Raw genomic sequence first — 22066 nt, forward strand, 5'->3', positions numbered from 1 at the left:
TAAGTAGTTCGGTGATGTATCCATCATCGTAGCTCTTGCACCTTTCAGCTGCCATGTTACCTAATGTGTCGTGCATGATCTGTTCCTCCCAAGCCAAATGCAATGTCATCTACCACAATGTCAAGCAAGCCTCACGGTCCACCGACCGTTCAACCATATATAACACTTTGAGAGACTAGAGGGAATATTTTTCTGGACCTCTTTAAGACAACCCTCAACACATAAAGAATCTAGAGTAAACCACACTAATGCTTAAAGGGTCCCTTGCTTCTCCAGTGCCTTTTTCTGACTCATGTATGCATGCTGTTTAGTTCATTATATCACAACATACTAATTCCAAACAATTTTTTATCAAAAATATCAATTTATTTATTCTCAATAAAAACATCACTAAAAATACATTCACAATTTCCTCTAATACAAATGATTACACTTTTATCTAAGATCAATTATTGCACATTTTTCTCTATTTTTGGCCTCGTTGACCACGAAAAAGAGACCTACATAACATTCTGTTACCTAATACCTATTCTTGCTTACAAATAGTTCATCAAATGAGGACAGATTTTTCAGTTCTTAGTTTGTTTTTTGTGTCCTCTCATTTCTTCACTGGGTGCTCGAATATCCCCACGTTAGATGTTCTATTCATTCATACTCATGTCATCCATACATCCTCTCATTCTACAATCCACACTACCCAACATGTTTCTTTCCTATATCGATTTACACAATTTAAGGAAATTCTTCAGGGGTTAATTTTCGTATAGCAACATTCTGTTATGTAGTGACCATTTGGTCTTCTTATATTCTTTAGACTTCTTGGTCGGGACTCATGTATTCCACTGACGTCTATTTCATTTCTGGGCCAGAATTCCAGAAAACGGTATCTGCGAGAAGCAAGTATATGAAGAATGGAATTAATTATTAGTCCAACTTCTCTGTAGTGTTTATTACTACATTTAGGGTATTAATTTACCATGAGTAGGATTAACTTCCTTCATTTGGCACTGACATGCACGACTCGATGGAGGACAACATCACAGCACAGCATCATTTCATAAGGTGGTGTACCATTAATCTGGTAGCCTGCCCTCTCTATATTCAACAGTAGTTCCCCTGTTCTTCAATGGGCTATTTATCAGAGTTTTACAGTTTTCTCAAGAATCATACCAAAATAGAAGTGCATTATTTACCTCTTATTTTAGTATCCTGGTTGTTTATTTCCATCCGTTCAGATGTCTATCTCTGAATATTCTTTTATTCCCAATTCTGGTATGTTATCTTTTCTGTGGTCACCTATTTCAAAACATATAAGTACAGGGATATGGCTTACAAGTGCTCCCGAATGGACTAATACTTTATGTCTTTTTAATGTTGTTCACAATATAGCTGTTAACATTGCTCTGGGTGATGTACCTTAGTTTGGTGTTCCCATTTTTCTGAGAACACTCAGCTAGGTCAGTAGTTTATAGTTCCTTCCGACTCCTCCAGGGTTTTCATACGAGGTAGATACCTCCTTGTACTCTAATAGAGTCAGGGTGAGAAATATAGACTGTTTCACTTCTTATATCCCATATTCTGTTTGGGGCTAAATTTAATTTGAGGGTTTTAGATATTTGAGCCATACTCACTGATTGTAATCTCACTCGTCCCGAATTCCCACGTGGCTTTCCTTCAGTTCCATAAGATTTTATAAGCATGGGCACCTGTACTGCTCTCCCCTGAAAAGTGTACGAAACAACCATAAATCATCAATGCAATTATAGAGCAAGTACTTTGAACCATAAACAGACAGACGCAATAACTCACAACTACGCACTCTGAGAAGATAAATAAGCTATTTACGGCTATTTATTCAAAGCTTACAAATACATAGAACTAACTCATAAAACTAATATGAACATAGATCACAGAAGAAGTAAGCGTGAGCGTAATAGAAGTCCTCATCTCGTCCAGAAGCGGCTGGAAGACCCCCCGGAACAGCCAGGCCGAGAGTACCACAGCTCACAGGAAGGCCAGACGTAAGCGTCCTTCTCTGGCTGAAGTCTCACCTGACCCCCTCTGGGTTTCCGCATATATACACACTCCACAAAGGGGAATTAATTCTCGAACATTCTGGAAATTGCACCTGCGCAGTTGAGGAACAGCCGTCGGTTGCCAGCTGGGTCAATCGAGAGCTCCCTTCAAAGAACGCAGGGCCTCCCCTAAAAACACGCTCCACGGAGAACAGTAGCAAGCCATAACAACGTTAGCTTTCCCAGCAGAAATGGCCTTGACCGCATACCAGGTTTGGAAAAGCATGTTTGTCTCAGCACTGTGAATCTAACACTTCAGCAAAATGTGTGCAGCCTTTCACTGCGGTGTGAAGTAAATATCCAACATGGCTCCAAGCGCTCCCAGAATGCATTGCGCGTCCGCGCCATTTTGAATCAAGCATAAATCAAGCATAACAGCACCTACCAAAGTAAAGTGTTTATTTGTTTTAAATTAGAGTAACCCGCGCTATATTATGACCCTCCTCTAGTCTAACGCTCATTACTCCCGCTATTTTTCTTACCTTTCATCTTCATGGCTGGGTCCCTCCATCTCACGCGTCACTGCCGGTGTTCCCTCGTCCCTGCCGAGCTCTGCCATCTCTTCTTTCTCAATCGAAGCGGCCCGTCCGCATCCAGCTGGTTCCTCTTTCCGAATTGTGGCCATTTCCGTATTCTTTTGTACGTTCCTGTTGGTAGACGCGCTCCCCTTCATCCAATCGGATGCCTTCGCGTCATCGTCTCGGAAAAGAAGGTCCTTTTTTCTGCCTTCGTTAATCCGTATTGTGTATCTCTGTTACCGGCTATCCTGCATCGCTCGTAAGGCTCTTATTTCTTAATCCTGCAATGTTCAAATTCAGCATATGTTTGTCCATGTCCTCTCCCCATATTCTCATATTGTATCCACCAGGGGAGGAAAGCGAATTAGTTCTATTAGCATTTTATCATTGTTTGTTTTTTGGACAGATACTTTCCACATTTGTGCACATTTCTGTGTTGTATAGATTGCAACTTCCATTTAGTACACCTATCTGTGTAAAGCGACATCCGGCATCCATTCCCATTGCATTTGTATTTTCTCATCGGTTGCTTTTAGGACAGATACTTTCTACATATGTGTACATTTCTGTGTTATATACATTGTAACTTCCATTTAGTGTGCATCTCTATGTAAAGGACCATGTAGCATCCATTCCCATTGGTCCATGAGGTATCACTCCACTCGTTCATTGAGACCCGTCTCGCAACATTTAGTAAGAAAAATTAGTTCCTTTTCTTTTATTAGTAATTTCCTCCTATCGATGTTCCTATCATTACTCTCCTTTACCTGATACACCACGGACCACTTTAATATTTCTGCCTTATGGATCATTTCTATGAAGTGTCCTACCATTGGTGCGGAATGAATTCTGTTCCTTATGCAATTCCTATGCTCCGTTATCCTGGTTTTTCTTTTTCTTTCAGTCTTCCCTATATAGATTTTTTTACAGGGGCACCATATCATGGGGAAGGTCTGCCCCACCGACTCCCAGGAAACATCCGTAGTGACCTTTGCTGTGGACGAGGACCTAACACTCTCTGTCAGAATCTTATTAAGCTAGGAGAGGAGACCCTGAACGGAAGCATCCTGTCCTCCAGCCTCCCTGAGCGGACTTCACAGCGGCTGGAGGGCCAGATCAGCCGAAGCTCTCTGTTCTACCAAGCCAGTTGCTCCATGTTTATTGCACCATGAATGAGAGGGAAGGTGCCAGCACTGGCTTTTGCACTCCTCCAGCAAGTCGAACTATTGCTTACACTTTGAACCAGCATGACACTAGCTCATGCCCTTTTTAAGCCCATCACCTGCTATGCCTGAATCAACTGTCTGATGAAGGGACCCGATCCAAATCACTAGTGGGAGACACGCCGACTCTCACCTGGGGTTACAACCATGGCTCAGCCCAGCTAGCCCTCAAATGGCCACCACATCGACCTGCACATTGACACCCCCAAAGTCACCACTTCGCCGACCGTTGCCTGCTGACTCAACCGCTGGAGTGTCACTCAACGACCCCTCCAGCTGCTAAAACCCGACTTGACATAGCTCAACTGCAAAGCAATTCTGTGACCACCCTGGCCTGCATCATTGAGAGCACCCCTTCTGCTGCAAAGAGTGACCACATTCGCCCCCACTTGGCACCCACCAAGAACTGAATCCAGGTACTGTTGACCCTGAACTGCCCCATCGGTCCACTTGGGCCCTAGAGACTGGCTAGGTCACACCTGTTTTCAACATCGAAATATCCTTTTTTTGGCTAGTAATTCACCTTCCACCAGTGAAACTGCGCTCATAGTGCTACTTTCTTCGTACATCTTCTCTGTTCTTCCTTTGGGTGGATTTCTGTACAGTAATTTCTATTTGTTCTATTTCATTTTTTGCAGGTGGTGTGTTTGATTAAAGTATAAATATATTTTTATATAACCTTGATTGGACATTCCATTTATTTCAGAGTGTGATCCTGTGTTGGGTCACTACTGGTTCACCTTCAAACCCCTCTCAAAAGCATAGCTTTCCCTCGGCCGACGTTACCACAAAAGGGAGGATTTATATCTCTTAACTGTCCCTGTTTTACCTTAATGGTGGAATCCGGATTTAATTATTTGACTGTTAAACATTGAGTATGGAATGGTTCAAGAGGTAGAATATTCTGACATAATGATTTTGTAATATGCAAAACTAGAAGGAAATATATAGTTTAATCTTGGCAGTGTGTCAAGCACATCAGCCTTGGGCAGTAGTAAGCATATACTCACTGGGTGCTTCTCATTTCATTCTTTCTATGATTACTTGAATTTATGTGTCTGCTGTGTGGGCATGAACTGAAATGCAAAGTGAAGTTTGATGTTTGTTTCATGCCTTTTTGTTTTTTCTTCTGCCTAGTCATGTCATGTTTTTCCAAGAGCATGTACTTTGGACACATTCAAACGGACAAAAATGGTCAGGTCGAACTTTCAGGTTACCATTTTATTAAATAAATACTTCTTACTTAAAAATAAAATATGTTTCCTTTATTTTCTTTCGAAATTAATATATTATTCGAAAAACAAAGTGAACATGTCTTCAATATAGCATCCTTTGTGGTGAAACAGGTCACAGCGATGTGTAATGTTTATAATTTATTAACAACTAGATAATTCATTTATAACCTAGATGATTTTCTGTTGAATTTGACACAAGGTATGTAATCCCTTCATTTTTCAGTTTGGGATGGGGCTTGGGTTTCGGGGGTGACCTGGTTTTCAGAGGGGTGGGAGTAGGGCATGGGTGTCAGGGGAGGTAGGGCCCAAGGCTGTCTGTGCCCTGGGCACCAGAAACTGTTAAAATGGCCCTGGTGAGAGGGCATGACTTGGATATTACTGTCTTTTATCCATGCAGACATTTATTTCTACACAATGCCCTATCCATTCTCTGATGAGTGCATGGTCCTGCCCTACACACCAACCCTATCTGCTTTCATAGCTGTTGAGTGGGTTACATCCTCTACTGCGGTTACTGTGCATCCCATGTGCTTTGGCATTGATGGAGAAAAGGAGTATCGCGCTCCCCCAGGGTGCACTATTCCAACCACTAAAGTAGTATCGGTAGCTATTGTTGGTGGGGGGGAGGAGATAGCTCCCAAAAGGGGAAAATGGAATGTAATGTAATTGGTTATTTATAACGCGCTTAATACCCAGAGGTTTCTAAACGCAGAGCTGGGGATCACACCTGTGTTGCTGCACGTCGTCTTGCTTCCAAGGCGAGGCGTTGCCCCTGAGCTATCCTCCCGGCTCAAGGATTCTAAATGAATCATGAGTGATTCCTCATAAATGGTGAATGTTTTCAGTGGATTGGCCTAAATGTGTCCTCAAATTAGCACAAGTGACCGAGCATAGTGATGGAGCCCAAAATAAAGGGTGAGAAAAATGTTAAAATAATGTGTTGAAATTGTGCATTTTGCAGCACAGTTTTTGAGAAAATGTTGTTAAAGGATGTACAATTTACAATTGATGCTCTAGAGGAACACAGGAAAATAATCCAGTAAATTTCATGATTCACGGCAGGTCACATATGGAGAATATTTCAATAGATGAGCCTAAATAGTTCCCCAAATTAGCACGAGGGAACAAACAAAGCGATGGAGCCCCAGAAAAATGTAGTGGGTCCAGGGATCCAATGCCATGTCACCATCATCATATTACACCGAAGCACTATGCACCATTTTCATGAGGCTGCAGCCACAATTGTAATGGTGTTTGTAACTTGCTTGCATGAGTCTGTGCCACAGCCTATCTATGCCAGTAATAGTCACTGTAAATCCCTTGCATGAAGTTTGTGACCACAACCTAGCTATTGCAGTAATAGTCCCTATAAATCGCTTGCATTAGGCTGTGACCACAACCCATCTTTGCCAGTAATAGGCCCTATAAATCACTTGCATGAAGCTGCAACTACAACCCATCTATTCCAGTAACGGTCATTGTTCATCACTTGCATGAAGCTGCTGCCACAATCTCTATTTGCCAGTAATGATGAATGAATGAATGAATGAATGAATGAATGAATGAATGAATGAATGAATGAATGAATGAATGAATGAATGAGTAGGAACTTCTAGAGCGCGGCTGAGACTCAAAGGTACCCTGGCACTAGGACAGCCAGTTGTGAGGAGTGAGAGGGAGCAGACCCTCTCGTCTACTGACATTGGAACGTCTTTATTGCTTTCCTAAATGCTAGATGATCGGGATAGCGTGCAAAAAGTAAGGTCGGGAGTTCCACCGGCTAGGAGCGGCCACTAAGAAGGCCCTCCCATCCACAGTGGCCTGGACAAAGCGAGGAACAGTTACCAACAACTGATGGTCGAACGCAACTGCCTGGACGGTACATATCATCAGCGTCCCGTGCATGTAGAGGGCTCCCGTTCCATAGAAGGCTGTGTGAACAATGCACATAGATTTTAAAAGAATCTGCACTTCCACAGGGAGCCAATGAAGACTCCGAAGGGTCGGGGAAACATGGGGCAATTTGGGGAGACCTCCTGCCAAACGTGCAGCAGAGCTCTGCAGCACTTGCAGCCACTGGATCAAAAATGCAGGCTGAGCCAAAAGCGTGGAGTTACAATAATCCAGCGTCCCCGAGATGGTAGCCGAAACCGCAATACCATGAAGTGGTGTGGGTACGAATTGAATAACCTTACTAAGTGTTCTCCATTTGAGATGACCGGAGACACATCTGGCACCCACTTGCAGTGTAACAGAGAGAGGCTGAGGCAATCTTGAATCCTAGGTTCATGACCAGGGAAAAAGGGGTCAGCACAGGGCCCAATGAGGGGGGCAAAAAGTAAGATGTCCACAAAGATTGTATATCCGGAGAACGACCCACCACCATGACCTCAGTCTTTTCTGTGTTGAGTTTCAGCTAATTGGCATTCTTCCAATGGCCCACCTCAGATAAACAGGTCCTAAGGCGGGATGCCACAGAGTCATGTTCACGATCAATCCACAACACCAACTGTGTGTCATCCGTGTAAGCATAGAAGAGACACCCATGGGAGTGAATTAATCTAGCAAGTGGCAGGATGTAGACATTGAAGAGTACAGGGGAAATAGTCGAGCCCTGGGGACCCCGCATGTAAGAGTAGAAGGAGCAGAAGAGAACTGGGGGAGGGAGATAACCTGAGTCTGATTGGTGTGGAATGATCAAAACCACCCAAGCGCCAGACCACCAATAACCATTCTCTTCAATCGGTGACACAAAGTTCAATCGGTGACACAAAGTAAGATGGTCAATAGTGTTGAATGTTGCAGACAGGTCTAAAAGGATGAGCAGGCCCACCCCTTCCTAGTCCACCATCATTGTAAGGTCATCAATGGCAGATACAAGCATGGATTCTGTACCCATTCCTGGGTGAACCCCCGACTGGAAACCATCCAGAATGCTGTAGTCTTCAAGGAAATCACAGAGCTGAGGCATCACCACTGCTTCCAGTGTCTTTATCAAAAACAAGAGAAGAGCTATTGTCCTAAAGTTGGCAAGAACTTCCGGGTCTAGTGTTGCTTTCTTCAGGATGGGGGAGACTATTGCACACTTCGAATCAGATGATATGACCCCACTAGCCAGGGAAGGATTCAAGGCTGCCATCAGCATTGGAGCAATGTCATCACCCAGTTCCTTAATCTTTTTCAAGGGAATGGGATCAAGAGGGGAAGAGGACCTAAGTTGCACAATCATTTTTTGAAGTTAATCTTCTGTGACCGGGTGAAACTTCAAAAATTGGTCTTACAACTTGATAGACATATTTTTTCGGAACAATTAGAGAAGCGAGATGAGTTCTGTGTAGCTCTGGAAATATTGCCCTGATGTCTGCTATTTTTTCAGAAAGAGCATCACATAGGACTTGAGAAGCTGCAGTACCTGAAACTGCTGATGTTGGTGTTGATAGTTCATGAGTAACTGCAAAGAGTTCTTGAGTCTGATTCTTTGCAGATAATATTCGTCTAGAAAAATCGGAGGCCTTAGCTTCATTAATCGCCTTATGATTAGCCAGACGGGCAGTTTTTAGAGAAACTCTGTCTTGTTTTAGATGAGCACGTCACCATTGCCACTCTGCCTGTTTATATTGTAGCTTAGAAGTCCTCAATTGAGAGGTGAACCATGGGACGGAGCATCGTACAGGCTTCTTATGCTGTTTTTCAGGTGCTAACTCATTGGCAGCCCTACTAAAGGCCCCCTACCCAGCCCCAGAAGCAGATAGTATATGGTTATAGTGAGTAGAAATAGAGGTGGCTAGAGTGTTAGGGTCAAACCGACTCCATGCACGGCTAGTGTAAAACCAGGGGAGATGCCTCATAACCACTGTCAAAATAAGACAGGTGAATGGGATACTAGTGATCGGACCGTTCCATAGGAATAGCAGAGTGCATCCTCATGCTGCCAGCCTCAGCAAAGACAAGGGCCAGAGTATGTCCCTACAGGCGAGTAGGGCCAGAAACAAATTCCTCCAGCTGGAGATCAGTCAGTGTACTCAGCGGATTGGCTGCCAAAATGTCTGTGAGATCATCCACTGACAGATTAAAGTTGCCTACAATGAATAAGCAAGAGTATTTCAGCTGTAAGGTGGCTACAAAATCTGCAAAAGCTACTGAAAAAGAAGAATAATAGGAAGGAGGTTGATGGACAATCAGAAAATAAACAGTCATGATAGAGGAATAGGCTAGCCTGACTAGAAAGGATTCCATTTTAATAGTGTGGACTGTAGGAATGATTGTGCATTCGAAGCTACGTTTAAACACAAATTCCACTCCCTCCCCCTGGATGAACTGAGTCATCTATCAGCTCGAACAATAGTAAAAGAAGCGGATTTAGCATGGTACAACTCTCCAGTGGATTATTCATTATGCACAGTATGTCAGTATCATGAGCTTCTACCAGTTCATGAATATCCAGTTTGTGATGGACCAATGAACAAGAATTGCAGAGGAGGCCCATTAAAGCTGCCCTCCGATCAGAGGGGATTGACTTAAAGGTTGGTGCCACATTGTTCCATCTGGCAGGCCACCTCAACCCAGGAAGACACAGGTTACAGAGGGTATTCCCGGAGCATGTAATTAGCCCAGGCATACTGGTATTTTGTGGTGCCCAGTCCTGGCCTGGGACATGGATGGGCACAGACATGCTTGCCTTTAGCATGCTTTTGGAGCGCTGCAGATGTGCCCTGTCCCTCCGGTACATAAATGCCATGCAGGGGAAGTTCGATGACTCATTTCCTACTAGAGGTGGTAGACAGACTACCTGTCACCACAAAGGAGTAAGCAGACTAAGAGTTACCCTGTTCTTAATTCCCCCCACAAAATCTGGAAAGCACCCTGCATGCAGTGAACAATATAAAATCAGAATTCTAAATCACAATAAGCCAATAGTTTGGAAAACAAATAAACTAAGACGCGAGCAGGATTGCTATCAGCACCGTCTCACCGAAAGGCTTCATCTTGTAAGTCCCATGTATGGACTTGCTGCCATGACCTATCTATGCCAGTAATGATTATTGTAAATCACGTCCTTGAGCCAGCAGCCACAACCTATATGTGGCAGTAATGGTCACTGTAAAACCCTTGCATTAATCTGTGGCCACAAGCTACATACGGCAGTAATGGTCACTGTAAATCCCTTGCATAAAGTGTGGTCAAACCTATCTATGGCAGTAATGGTCACTATAAATCCCTTTCATCGGTCTACAGCCACAACCTACATATGGCAGCAATGGTCACTGTAACTTCCTTGCATAAAGTGTGGTCTAACATATCTATGGCGGTAATGGTCACTGTAAATCTCTTGCATGAGGCGGTGGCCACAACCTATCTATGGCAGTCATGATCATTGTATATCCCTTGCCGGAGGCTGTGCCTGCAACCTATCTATAGCAGTTATGTTCACTGTAAATCCCTTGCATGAAACTGTGGCCACAAGCAATCTATGGCAGTAATGGTCACTGTAAATCCCTTTCATGAACTTGTGCGTGGCTGCAGTCTCTGTTTGCCAGTAAAGGTCACTGTAAATCCCTTGCATGAGGGTTTGCTACACTACAATTCCCTTGCATGATCTTAAGACCACAACCTATCTCTGCCAGTAATGGCCACTGTAACTCCCTTGTATGAGGGTGCAGCACGAACTATCTATGCCAGTAATAGTCATTGCAACTCCCTTGCATAAGGCTGGGGTCACAACGTATCTATGGCAGTATTGGTTACTGTAAATCCCTTGCATGAAGCAGCGGCCACAATCTCTGTTTTTCAGTAATGGTCAGTATAAATCACATACATTAATTTTCTGCCACAACCTGTCTGTGCTAGTAATGTTCATTTTTACCGGAAAACAGAACAGAAATCAACCTGCTTTGACCTCCTACCCCCACCATGCAAACCCATGCATGCAAGCTCATACTTATGAACACACACACACACGCTGTGCATAGCCCGACATCAAGTGGAAGCTGCGGAGTATTACAGTTTGTTTTTCGAAACTCGAAAATGGGCGTCGACACAGGGCGTGCCAGTAATACTATCCCTAGTGTGACGTCCACTGTACCCATGAACCCTCACGCGGCTAGGACCCTCAGATTGTTTTTTTCCACCATACTGGTCGGAAGCATTCTGCGGAGTTCCCTGGCTTTAGCCATACTTTTGCTAAAATATTGTTATATTTCCCCATTTCTCCACCCCAACGTCAAGTCACCGAACATCCACACTCGACGCCGGCACGGAGAAAGAATTGCTGTCGAGAGCTGCATGACGGATTTGGGCATCGGAAGGCCTCTGGCCTCGGCCCAGGCCTAGGAAGGCCTCTGGCCTCGGCCCTGCAAGTAGGGAGAGTGGGGGGTGTACATACTCTACACTCTTTTTGGTATATAGGTACATTCTAATATATTCCTACACTTATTAGCCCGCTGCCACAAGGTGCGTATGGAGGGTACCCCTTTCCAATTTTGCCCCAAGTGCAACCGCAAGTACCCTTTGGGTGACAGGCACGCCACGTGCAATCTCTGCTTACCGAGGGACCACCACGAGGCTAACTGCAGAGCGTGTAGTAGGTTCAAACCAAAAACACTCAAGGACCGTTTGATCAAGCATTGGGCCCACCACGCCAGGCGTCAAGAGGCCATGGCAGCGGAGGGCGCCTTCAGAGATGGCAGCGACGCCGTGCTTTCGGACGGCGAGGGCAATGTGGCGTCAATTGACAGACAAGCGCAAGTCCCCGACCTCGGAAGGTCGTCCGGCAGGGTGGCTATGTGGAAGACCCCCGGCGACACAAGCGCTACCCACAGCACTTCCACAAAACACAGTAAGTCCAACCGAGACTCGACGCGCACGCCGAGTACTCGGAAAAAGGCACATACAGAACGGTCTGATTCGGTGTCCTCTGGGCGTTCTAGATCTAGATCGCCGCATGACTCCAGGCAACCATCCACTGTTGCCAGAAGTGCCTCGCTCCCCAAGGAAACGGAGGTTCGATCGTCAGAAGACGAAGCCGACCTCTATCCCCAGTCCGCACTCCAGGAGTCGGCGTCAACAGGCTGCGCAACGGCTGCTCCCGAGTCCCAAACTCCACTACTCAGAGATAGGGACACTACCCCCGAACCTCAGCGCCAGGCGTCGAAGGACTCCGGAGGGGCGAAAAAACAGGGTAAACACTATTCCACACACGGGGAAGGTGAAAAACAGAGGAAGCAGTCTCAGCCTACTTCCACACCTCAAAGACTTTCTACCCCACTTAAACAGATGGACAAGTCTCGGCCTTCTGTTACCCCTAACACCCCTATTCAAGCCAGTAGGTCTAGTCTAGATAGAACAGGGAAAGGGATTCAAGAAAGAATCATTCCCAGTTCAAGAGAGTGGTCTACTGATGACATAGACAGAGTAAAGTCAAGGATGTCATCATTGGCAGATTTCTACGCCAAAAACCCTGAACACTTTCTCTCTTTTACCCCAGACATGTCAACTCCCTCAGGCTCTAGGGATCAGATACCCCCAAGTAAGAAGTCCCGGGTCGAAGCTCCTACTTCAGACCCCTTCAGTATACAGCCCTATTCTCATTATCAGGGAGATCCATCCCTTTATGAGGTTCCAGATTTGGGCATGTTGGAAGAACAAACTGGGACAGGCTACTATGGGGATGACGAGGACCAAGAGGAGGAGGAGGACAACCCAGAAACCTACAGACTAGATTCCCCGGTAGATAAAGAACCCGCGGTTACCGACTCCCCTGTCGATAACCAGCCTCTTTTGAATGAAGTGCTGTCCAGAGCGGCAGAACACTTCCACATTAACACCCAGGGTGCACAGGAAGAGAGGAATTTTGCCAAGGAGTTAGTGGGAGAAAGGAGACCTGTTGCCCAGGCCATCCCTATCCTTAAGTCTATACAAAGGAGGATACACCCTTCCCTTGTTAATCCCTATCTCACTAGGGCGGTAAACCCCAGAGTTCAGAATCTTTTCAGGGCAGCCCAAACAGACCCACTGTACATAAGAGGGATCTGAAACCGGACTCCCTGGTAGTTACTAACACCCGTAAGAGGGCGGGAACACCCTTGTCATCGTCAGAAGCTCCTCCCGACAAGGAGAGCAAGAAGATTTATGGCTTGGCAGGAAAGTATCCTCCACTTCCGCCTACCAGGCAAGGATTGCCAACTCCTCCATCCTACTGGAGAGTTACAACTGCTACCAGTGGGAAGAAGTCGCGGCACTCATAGATTCCGCCCCAGAACCCTTAAAAAGCCAATTGGCACGAGTTTCGGCGGAAGGAAGAGTCATGTCCGGTTACATATTAAAAGCAACCTTTGATGCTGCGGATAACGCCGGCAGATTGATAGCAGAAGGTACTGTTATCAAAAGGCATGCTTGGTTGCGACAGTCTGGGTTCAAGGCCGAAACCCAGGCTTCATTGATAGACAAACCGGTGGAGCCGGATCTATTGTTTGGAAAGGCGGTCGAGGACGTGCTGAAAAATGCCAAGGACGAGTATAAGACACTCAAATCCCTAGGCCAACTAACCAATAAACCCCCTAACCAGAGAGGGAATGGCAATTTTCGTCACCCACGTGGACAAAATTCCCAGAGAGGGTCTAACTATTCCCAGGGGCAGGGGTACACAGTGGAACAACAACAGCCAGCAGTATACCCAGGGTTATGGCAGGGGTAATAAGAGAGGGCGTGGTAAGGGTAGAGGCAACCCCAGTAGAGGTGGTGGCATGCCTCCACCAAAACAGTGACGTTCCGTTCGGGGTCCCTTCTCACACATCCCCAGTAGGGGGATGCATTTCCAACTTCACCCAAGCTTGGGAAGGGATCACTTCAGACAGATGGGTGCTGTCCACATTGTCCGCAGGATACTGCATAGAACTGTTAGAGCGTCCCCAAAACCACCCTCCACGACAAAGAATACATTCTTTGGACCACAAGAAGATCCTCCTCTTCTAGCAAAGGACGAGATAGAACTCGTCCTGGGACACCAGGTAAACAAGGGTATTCAACGTACTTCCTTGTGCCAAAAAAAGATTTGACTATGCGCCCAGTATTGGACTTACGGCCTGCAAACAAGTATGTCTAGCCCCAAAAATTTCGCATGACTACTCTCCAAGAGGTAATCCCCCGCCTAAAAAAGGGGGATTACATGGCAATATTGGACATGAAAGATGCCTATTTTCATATTTCCATGTTCCCAGCACACAGAAAGTACTTGCGCTTCAAGGTGGACAGTCGGCACTACCAGTTCAAGGTACTGCCCTTCGGGATAGCCTCGGCTCCAAGGGTATTCACCAAGGTACTGACGGTGGCGGCAGCACACCTACGCAGGGAGGCAGTCCCGGTGTACCCTTACCTGGATGACTGGCTCATCACGGGGGAGACCCCAATAATTTGCAGAACAAACATTCAAAGGACGATCAACCTCCTCTCCGAATTAGGCTTCTCAATAAACGAGAAGAAGTCAAGTCTGGTGCCAAGCACCTCCAAACAGTTCCTAGGAGCTATCCTAGACCCGCAAGAGGGGTTGACCTTTCTATCAGAGGAAAGAATTTGGAATATACTGCTGCAAATTCCGCAATATCAGGCCGGTCGCCAGATAACAGTACGCAAAGCAATGCGTTTGCTAGGCATGATGGCGTCATGTATTTACCTGCTCTCCCACGCGCGCCTGCGCATGCGTCCCATGCAGGAATGGTTGGCGAAACAGTGGTCTCAGGCAAGTGGTCAGTGGGATGATATAGTGGTCGTTTCGCCAACACTGGTACAAAGCCTTCACTGGTGAACAAGAGAAAATCAGTCCAAGGGGAAACCCTTTTACGATCCCAAGATACAGGCGGTCGTCACAACTGATGCATGCCTGACAGGGTGGGGAGCTCACCTCCTCCACCACACAGCTCAGGGTCTCTGGTCTCACTCAGTGGCCAAGAATCACATCAACCTGCTAGAGCTTCTGGCAGTATTCAGAGCGCTTCAAGCGTTCGAGCCCTACCTGCTGAATCTGTCAGTGCAGATCCGGACGGACAGCACTACAGCCATGTTTTACATAAACAAGCAGGGAGGGACTTGTTCGCCAAATCTGTCCAAGCTTGCCCAGAAAATGTGGATATGGGCACTCAGACGGAAGATCTTCCTGTCATCTCAACATGTTCCAGGGGATCTCAATTCTCTGGCGGATGCTTTGAGCAGAGATCCCCTCCCAGAGGAACACGAATGTTGTCTACACAGAGAAATCGTAGAAGATATCTTCTCTCAGTTGGGGTTTCCCCACTATAGACCTATTCGCCACAAGCGAAAACAGACAGTGCCCAGGATTTGCATCCAGGTTCCCCCAGCCAGACTCCCAGGGGAACGCCCTGTGGATGAACTGGTCAGGGATGTTTGCGTATGCTTTTCCACCAACACCTCTCATCAGGAAGGTGGTCAACAAGATGAACAGAGAGTCAATGACGCTCGTCCTAGTTGCTCCCATGTGGGTGAGACAACTGTGGTTTCCACACCTACGCAGACTAGCGGTGTGCGAACCCATCAAACTCCCGGGCTGGTACAACCTACTGTCCCAGCACCAAGGTCAAACAGTGCATCCTCAACCCAACTCAATGACCCTAGCAGCATGGCTCCTGAGGTCATAGAGTTCGGACATCTCAAATTACCACAGAGATGTATGGACATCCTAAAGGAATCTAGGAAGCCAAACACGAGACACTGCTACTTTGACAAATGGAAACGATTCGTTATCTGGTGCCAGAACAAGCAAATCAACCCAGTTGATTGCACTCCTTCCACAGTTGTCACATACATGCTCCACCTGCTGGATGCAGGACTGGTATTTAACTCACTGAAGGTACACCTGGCAGCGCTGTCAGCATACACCACATCCCATAACAAGGTGTTGTGGTGGAAGATACCAGTGGTTAAAGCTTTCATGGAAGGAGTAAAGAGACTTCACCCTCCTATTTGTAACCCACCACCAGGATGGGACCTTAACGTGGTGCTATCTAAACTCATGGGCCCCCCATTCGAACCCATGCATAAAAGCAGTCTCAAACACCTGACTTATAAGACGGCCTTCTTAGTAGCAATAACATCTATAAGAAGGGTCAGTGAAATTCAGGCTCTGTCCGTGCAGGATCCATTATTTACAGTTCATAAAGATAAACTGGTTTTACGTACACACCCTAGGTTCTCACCTAAGTTTATTTCTAAATTCCACGTGAACCAGTCCATCGAGCTTCCGGCTTTCTTCCAAGACCCACAAAGCTCGGCTGAGGTGAAACTACACACCCTAGATGTGCGTAAGGCGGTCCTCTACTATGTAAACAAGACCAGACCGCTAAGGAAAACAGATCAGCTGTTTGTCTCCATAGCTACAGGCAGAGAGGGAGATCGCGTCTCTAAAGGTGCCATCTCTAAGTGGATTGTTAACTGTATCCAGATGTGTTACTCTCTTTCTGGAAAGACTCTGCCTTTCACGCCAAGAGCCCACTCTACTAGAGGCATTGGGGCCACTCTGGCTTTCATTGCAAATGTACCCCTTGACACCATTTGCAAAGCAGCTACTAGGAGCTCTATTCACACTTTTACTCAGCCCTACTGCATTGACACCCATTCCAAGACATATACTCAAGTGGGACAAGCAGTTTTAAGACATTTATTTGCTCATGACCTTTCTCACATCCCACCTCCTTCTTCTAACACTGCTCGCTAATCTATGCACAGCATGTGATCTAAGCAGATTCAACAAGCCTCAGAAGAGATACATTACTCACCGTAATCGTATTTCTGATGCTTGTATCTGCTTAGATTCACATGCGGCCCACCCTTCCTCCCCTCTGAGAGAAGGAGCATGGATGCTTGTAGTCTTCTCTATCTATCTATCTGCTTGGATTATCTGTACTCACGCTACTCCTCATGCTACCTCATGTCAGAAAAAATACAATCTGAGGGTCCTAGACGCGTGAGGGATCATGGGTACAGTGGACGTCACACTAGGGATAGTATTACTGGCACGCCCTGTGTCGACGCCCATTTTTGAGTTTCGAAAAACAAACTGTAATACTCCGCAGCTTCCACTAGATGTCGGGCTATGCACAGCATTTGAATCTAAGCAGATACAAGCATCAGAATTACGATTACGGTGAGTAATGTATCATATATATACACTCACAGCTAAAGACTCACTCAGATAGTCTTACACGCAAACAATGCATGTATTAAATTCAAACACACACGCAAGCATGCATACATATATTACACCAAACACCCTTACCTTAGGTCTTCTCTCTTTAGGCAACAGAGGCGCATGGGCAGGGGCACGGGAATGGCACCCAGCGGGAATAAATCCAGGCATGTGGCACTGGTGCGCCCCGGGATGGACTGCGCCATTGTGCAGTATGGTTGCTCATCAACCTGAGGGAAGCAGTGCATCATGCCGCAGATTTTGGCACACACGTTTTATTTAACTAAATTTGAGGAATCACTGAACCTCTCATTGTACTTTCAGCAGGACATAGAGTTAGGAATCCACACACTGGAGTCTTGTGAGGGTGGTTATTGCGGTTGTTGATGTTTGCTTTTGGGAAAACGAAGAAGCAAAAAAGATTTAAGAATACTTGTTCTGACGTCATGTGTTGCACTTCTCTGTTTTATGTCACTCGAACTGGGAACTCTATTTGAAGCCTTACTGTTTTATCTTGCCTTACCTATAATTGATTTTGATCTTATTATATTTGTTAATATCATAATTACAAACACATACTTTTCTTTTCACAGGAGGTGTGCATCAAAAGGTTTTGACTCCATACTGGTAAGTGGGCAAGACATATTGACAGATGTAGATACAAATGCACTTTATGGCATTCATGTTTGGTTCTGAACTATCAATTTTTGAAACATTAGTTGCAAAATCAACAAAATCTTGTATTTTAGTAATGATAGACCTTAGTCAGATGGCCTTCATTTGAATGCCTCATTAAGAAGTGCCGTGCAGGAAGGGTTGAGTTCCTCAGTCATATGAAATAAGGAACACACATTAACACAAGACATTAATGGGCCTCATTATGAGTTTAGCAGTAATTCCTGAGGAGGAATTACAGCCAAACTCCTTTACTGTAAATGCCACATTTTATGTAGGAGTTCTAGTGGGGTAATTGTGACATTAGCCCCCATTTATGAAGCCCATAGGACTCCATGGAGATTTTAAAGTATTTATCACAAGTGATAATTCTGCCAATATATGGAGCTGAAGTGAAGGAGTTACCACCAGCAGTACACTTGAGGTAACTCCTACACTTCAAATTAAGAATTCGGCGGTGTAGTAAAACTGACAGTAATTCCATTACTGTCCAAAAAAGGTGGAGGTAATGTACTTTCCACCAAGAATGTACAGAACTACCAAACTCATAATGTGGCCTACATCATTATATTCTGGTATGTTTTGTTTTAGGGATGTGTACCACACACCGGTGCAGGTACTCTGGCATATCTGAGACAGAGGGACAGAGTTAGTTTATTGGGAAGACGGGGAAAAGGCCACCTAGCTTTGCATTTGTGTTATTGCATTTAAACTGGAAGTGCTCTCTGTTTTCTGTGCAGGTACTGGGTGCTATTTGTCTGGAGCTCAGAGGCAGTTTGTCTCCAGAGAGGAGCTTAATGCGCCCAATGTGCTAGTGTGCATTGGCGGGGTGGTATATAAGGTGGTTGCAGAGATGTAGTGTTGTTGTTTGAGGTCTGATGGAAGGCCTCTTTAGATTGCTGAGTGTGGATGGCATAATTGGTTTGTGTATAGTGCTTTCGAGCATAGAAGCTGGACGATCCTTCCACAGGGTGTCAGGTGGCAGATGCTACACACTAGTGTGAGGGGTCAGAAATGAGAGGCAGACACCAAGTTGTAATGTTTTCAACAGCCATCTTTATTAAAATAAAGGGGTTGGAGAAATGCCTTTCTGTCCCTATCCTAAAGAGAGTTTCCCTGCCTAGGAAACTAAAACTAAAAACAAGTCTGTGTCATGTCATCAAAATCATGCAAACTGTCATTGTGTCCAAAACATATCTGACCCTCACACTAAAATTGGACAATTAGAGGTGTAAGGTAAGTTTCTCTTTTTTGATTTAGCAAAAAGTGTGTAAAAATCAAATATGAAAATTCAACAAACAATCCTAAAATCCAGGAGGTTGTTCCCTTCCCCTGTATTGTTTCTGGTAGGATAGCAAAAGGGTCCCCTTCAAGCAATGATTCCTTAAGCGTAGCAGAAATGTCTTTTTCACACAACACTTTCTTAGATATGGCAAAAAGTGTCTTTGGAGGAATAGCAAGATTGCTACACACTTACACAATAAGTTCTTAAGGATGGTCAAAGGTGTCTTTTCAGACAATGATTCCTCAAGAATAGTAGAGATGTCTCTTTCACACAGCACGTTCTTAAGGATAGCAAAAAGGTGTCTTTTCCAAACAATGATTCCTCAAGAATAGTAGAGATGTCTCTTTCACACAGCACGTTCTTAAGGATAGCAAAAAGGTGTCTTTTCCAAACAATGATTTCTCAAGAATAGTAGAATGGTTTCTTTCACACAATGCTTTCATAAGAACAGTTCTGTGGAATACTCCCCTGCCAGGAAACCTTTTGGGTTTTGCATATCCCTTGGTGTACTCTCCTGCCAGGTATCTTTCTCCCAGAGGCTCATTGCCTGATGTGCTTCTCTCACCAGGACTTCCTGTAATGGTCTCTTTCAGTCTAACACAGTTGTACCCCTTCACTCTTTATACTTCATTTACTTTAGGCACTACTTGTTCCAACTTCCCCCATATTGGCATCTCATATATGGAGGCTTGTTCATGTTTTGTCTGTCATCTACTTTTCTGATATTTATATGCTTGTACCAATGCTTGTTCCAATTTTCCCCAAATTGACATCTCAAATATGGAGACTCCTACAGATGTTGCCTTTCAACTTCTTCACTGGTATTCATTTGCTTGTGGCAATGCTTGTTCCAATTGCCCCAAATTTACATCTCAAATATGGAGACTTGTACAGATTTTGCCTTTCAACTTCTTCATTAATGTTCATCAGGTGGTGATAATATTGACTCCAACTTTCCCCATATTCACTTCTCTTATGTGAGGACTTGTGTAAATTCTGGTTTACTAATTTACGTGTTTGGGATTACAAAGAGGTTTTCAAATGTTCATCTGCCTTTTGGCGTGCCCTGTGGCTCCCAAAGCCTATGGGCAGACTCACAGGAGTTTTCTGGTGTTTCCAAAATGTCGCACATTGATTCAATTAAGTTTTGACTCTGGGAAGGTTTCCCCTGCTTTGCAAACCCTCATTCAGCTCTCTCGCCGGCAGAACTGCTGCTGCTCATTAATACCGCTTATCAGACAGCCTTGCTGCTGCTGCCCTCCAAGTGAGGCTTTCAGAGAGTCCTTCATGGCATACACTGCACTTCTCCTGGTCTCATGTCCCTCCAGTAAGCTATGCTCACACGTGGTTGCTTGGAAGCGTCTGCCTCTAATTGCTTCTGCGTGTCTGCTTCTTCCTTCTGTTCTGCTTCCCGCTCTGCATCTCTCATCTCCACCTTCACTTCTTAATTGAAGGTGTTCAGCCTGTTTACATTTCCTACGCAGGTGATTTCTATTGGAACAACTAGTCTGCACGTTCAGCTTGGTGTTTCCTTCAGTACCCATTAACTCCTCATTCCTCAACTCAGTACTTGAGCCTTTCTGGGAGTTGGAGTCCATAGGCATTTTAGACTTTTTAAAATTGTATTGTTTTGAATTCTGGTTTAAATCAAAACCATCACAGTCATGAGATGTTAAGTGAGTATTATGTGTATATAAGTTTAGAGTGCTTTTCTGTGCAGATTGTTTGGCAAAAAATGTTTTTTTAGGTCTTACAATCAGAGGGATTTGCAAAGTGACAACAAGCCATCAGGATCTCAGGAATTATAGGATCCTCTTCATTTTGATGGGAAGAATACTGCGTCTCAACTAATGAGCTCACCACATCTCCCCGACAGCCATCTCCTCCTATGTGATCCTCCTTCATAATACCACCCCAGAGTCAGGATCAGGTAGCTGCTGCCATCCTCTGGCCACATAGGAGGAGATTTTAAGCTGGGAATCAGTGATGACTCCACAGGATTCATCAAACTACCTTGTCATGTGGAAGGATTCACACAGAATGTAATGCAAATGCAGCAGAATGTGGGGGTTGCCAGGCAATAACTAATCTCAGAATGTGGGGGTTGCCAGGCAATATCTAATCTAGCCATAATGCAACAAGAGTCCATGAAGACTGCAAACAAATGATCAAGCCCTATCCCGCCCTGCCTTGCCCCTTGCCCACCACACCTCCCCACCTCCCCCCATCATCCCACTCCCTCCTTTTTAGATTCACCCAGAGCACCAGTAGTGCATGTATTCTTCTATTCCATCACTGACTTAGTCCAGTCTATCTCCATCACCACTCTAGTATGTAGTGACTACAGTTGGCCCTGGTTGGCTTGTGCTACGAAACAGCCCAATCCAAACTAAATCCCCTGAAAGGATAATGTAATCATATAAAAGAGTATTATAATTTCCCACTATAATGGCATTCCCTTTATTCACCTCGATTGGATGAAGGGCTGGATTGACCCTTTCAAGGATTAGAACCAGGGAATACAGGTTGCACACCAGGTGTTTGAGCAGAACACTTAATTCACACCTATGTTAGAAGCTAACATAGGCCACTTAGCTACAATACTTTCTATTGGATTTTCCAAAAACGTTGGCAGAGTTAAATTGAATGACATGGGTTTGTTGCTGACTTTAATGGTATCTGGCTTTCTGGTGAACATGGTACATTTTGCAACTTTAATACTAACACTATACACAGCCCAGGCTACTCACCAGGATTGTAGGTCAAGAGCTACTGCCACAAAACAGGCCACCAAGAACCAAATGTCATTTACATTCCTAATTACCCCGTCCAAGCACCAACTTCCAACCTAAAACCAGCACA

At 45.0% G+C, this 22066-nt stretch overlaps 1 protein-coding gene across 1 annotated transcript in view; it reads left to right on the forward strand.

Moving 5' to 3' along the window:
* Positions 1–22066, forward strand: part of LOC138582452 (uncharacterized) — a 1938885-nt gene that overhangs the window by 1882255 nt on the left and 34564 nt on the right. Inside the window, exons 18-19 of the mRNA XM_069653763.1 lie at positions 4954–5028; positions 17838–17871. Of these exons, the coding sequence (XP_069509864.1) occupies positions 4954–5028; positions 17838–17871 (109 nt within the window). The remainder of the gene's footprint in view (positions 1–4953; positions 5029–17837; positions 17872–22066) is intronic.

Source organism: Ambystoma mexicanum, chromosome 1p (genome assembly GCF_040938575.1).
Source record: "Ambystoma mexicanum isolate Mex_15411 chromosome 1p, UKY_AmexF1_1, whole genome shotgun sequence".
Lineage (NCBI taxonomy): Eukaryota > Metazoa > Chordata > Amphibia > Caudata > Ambystomatidae > Ambystoma > Ambystoma mexicanum.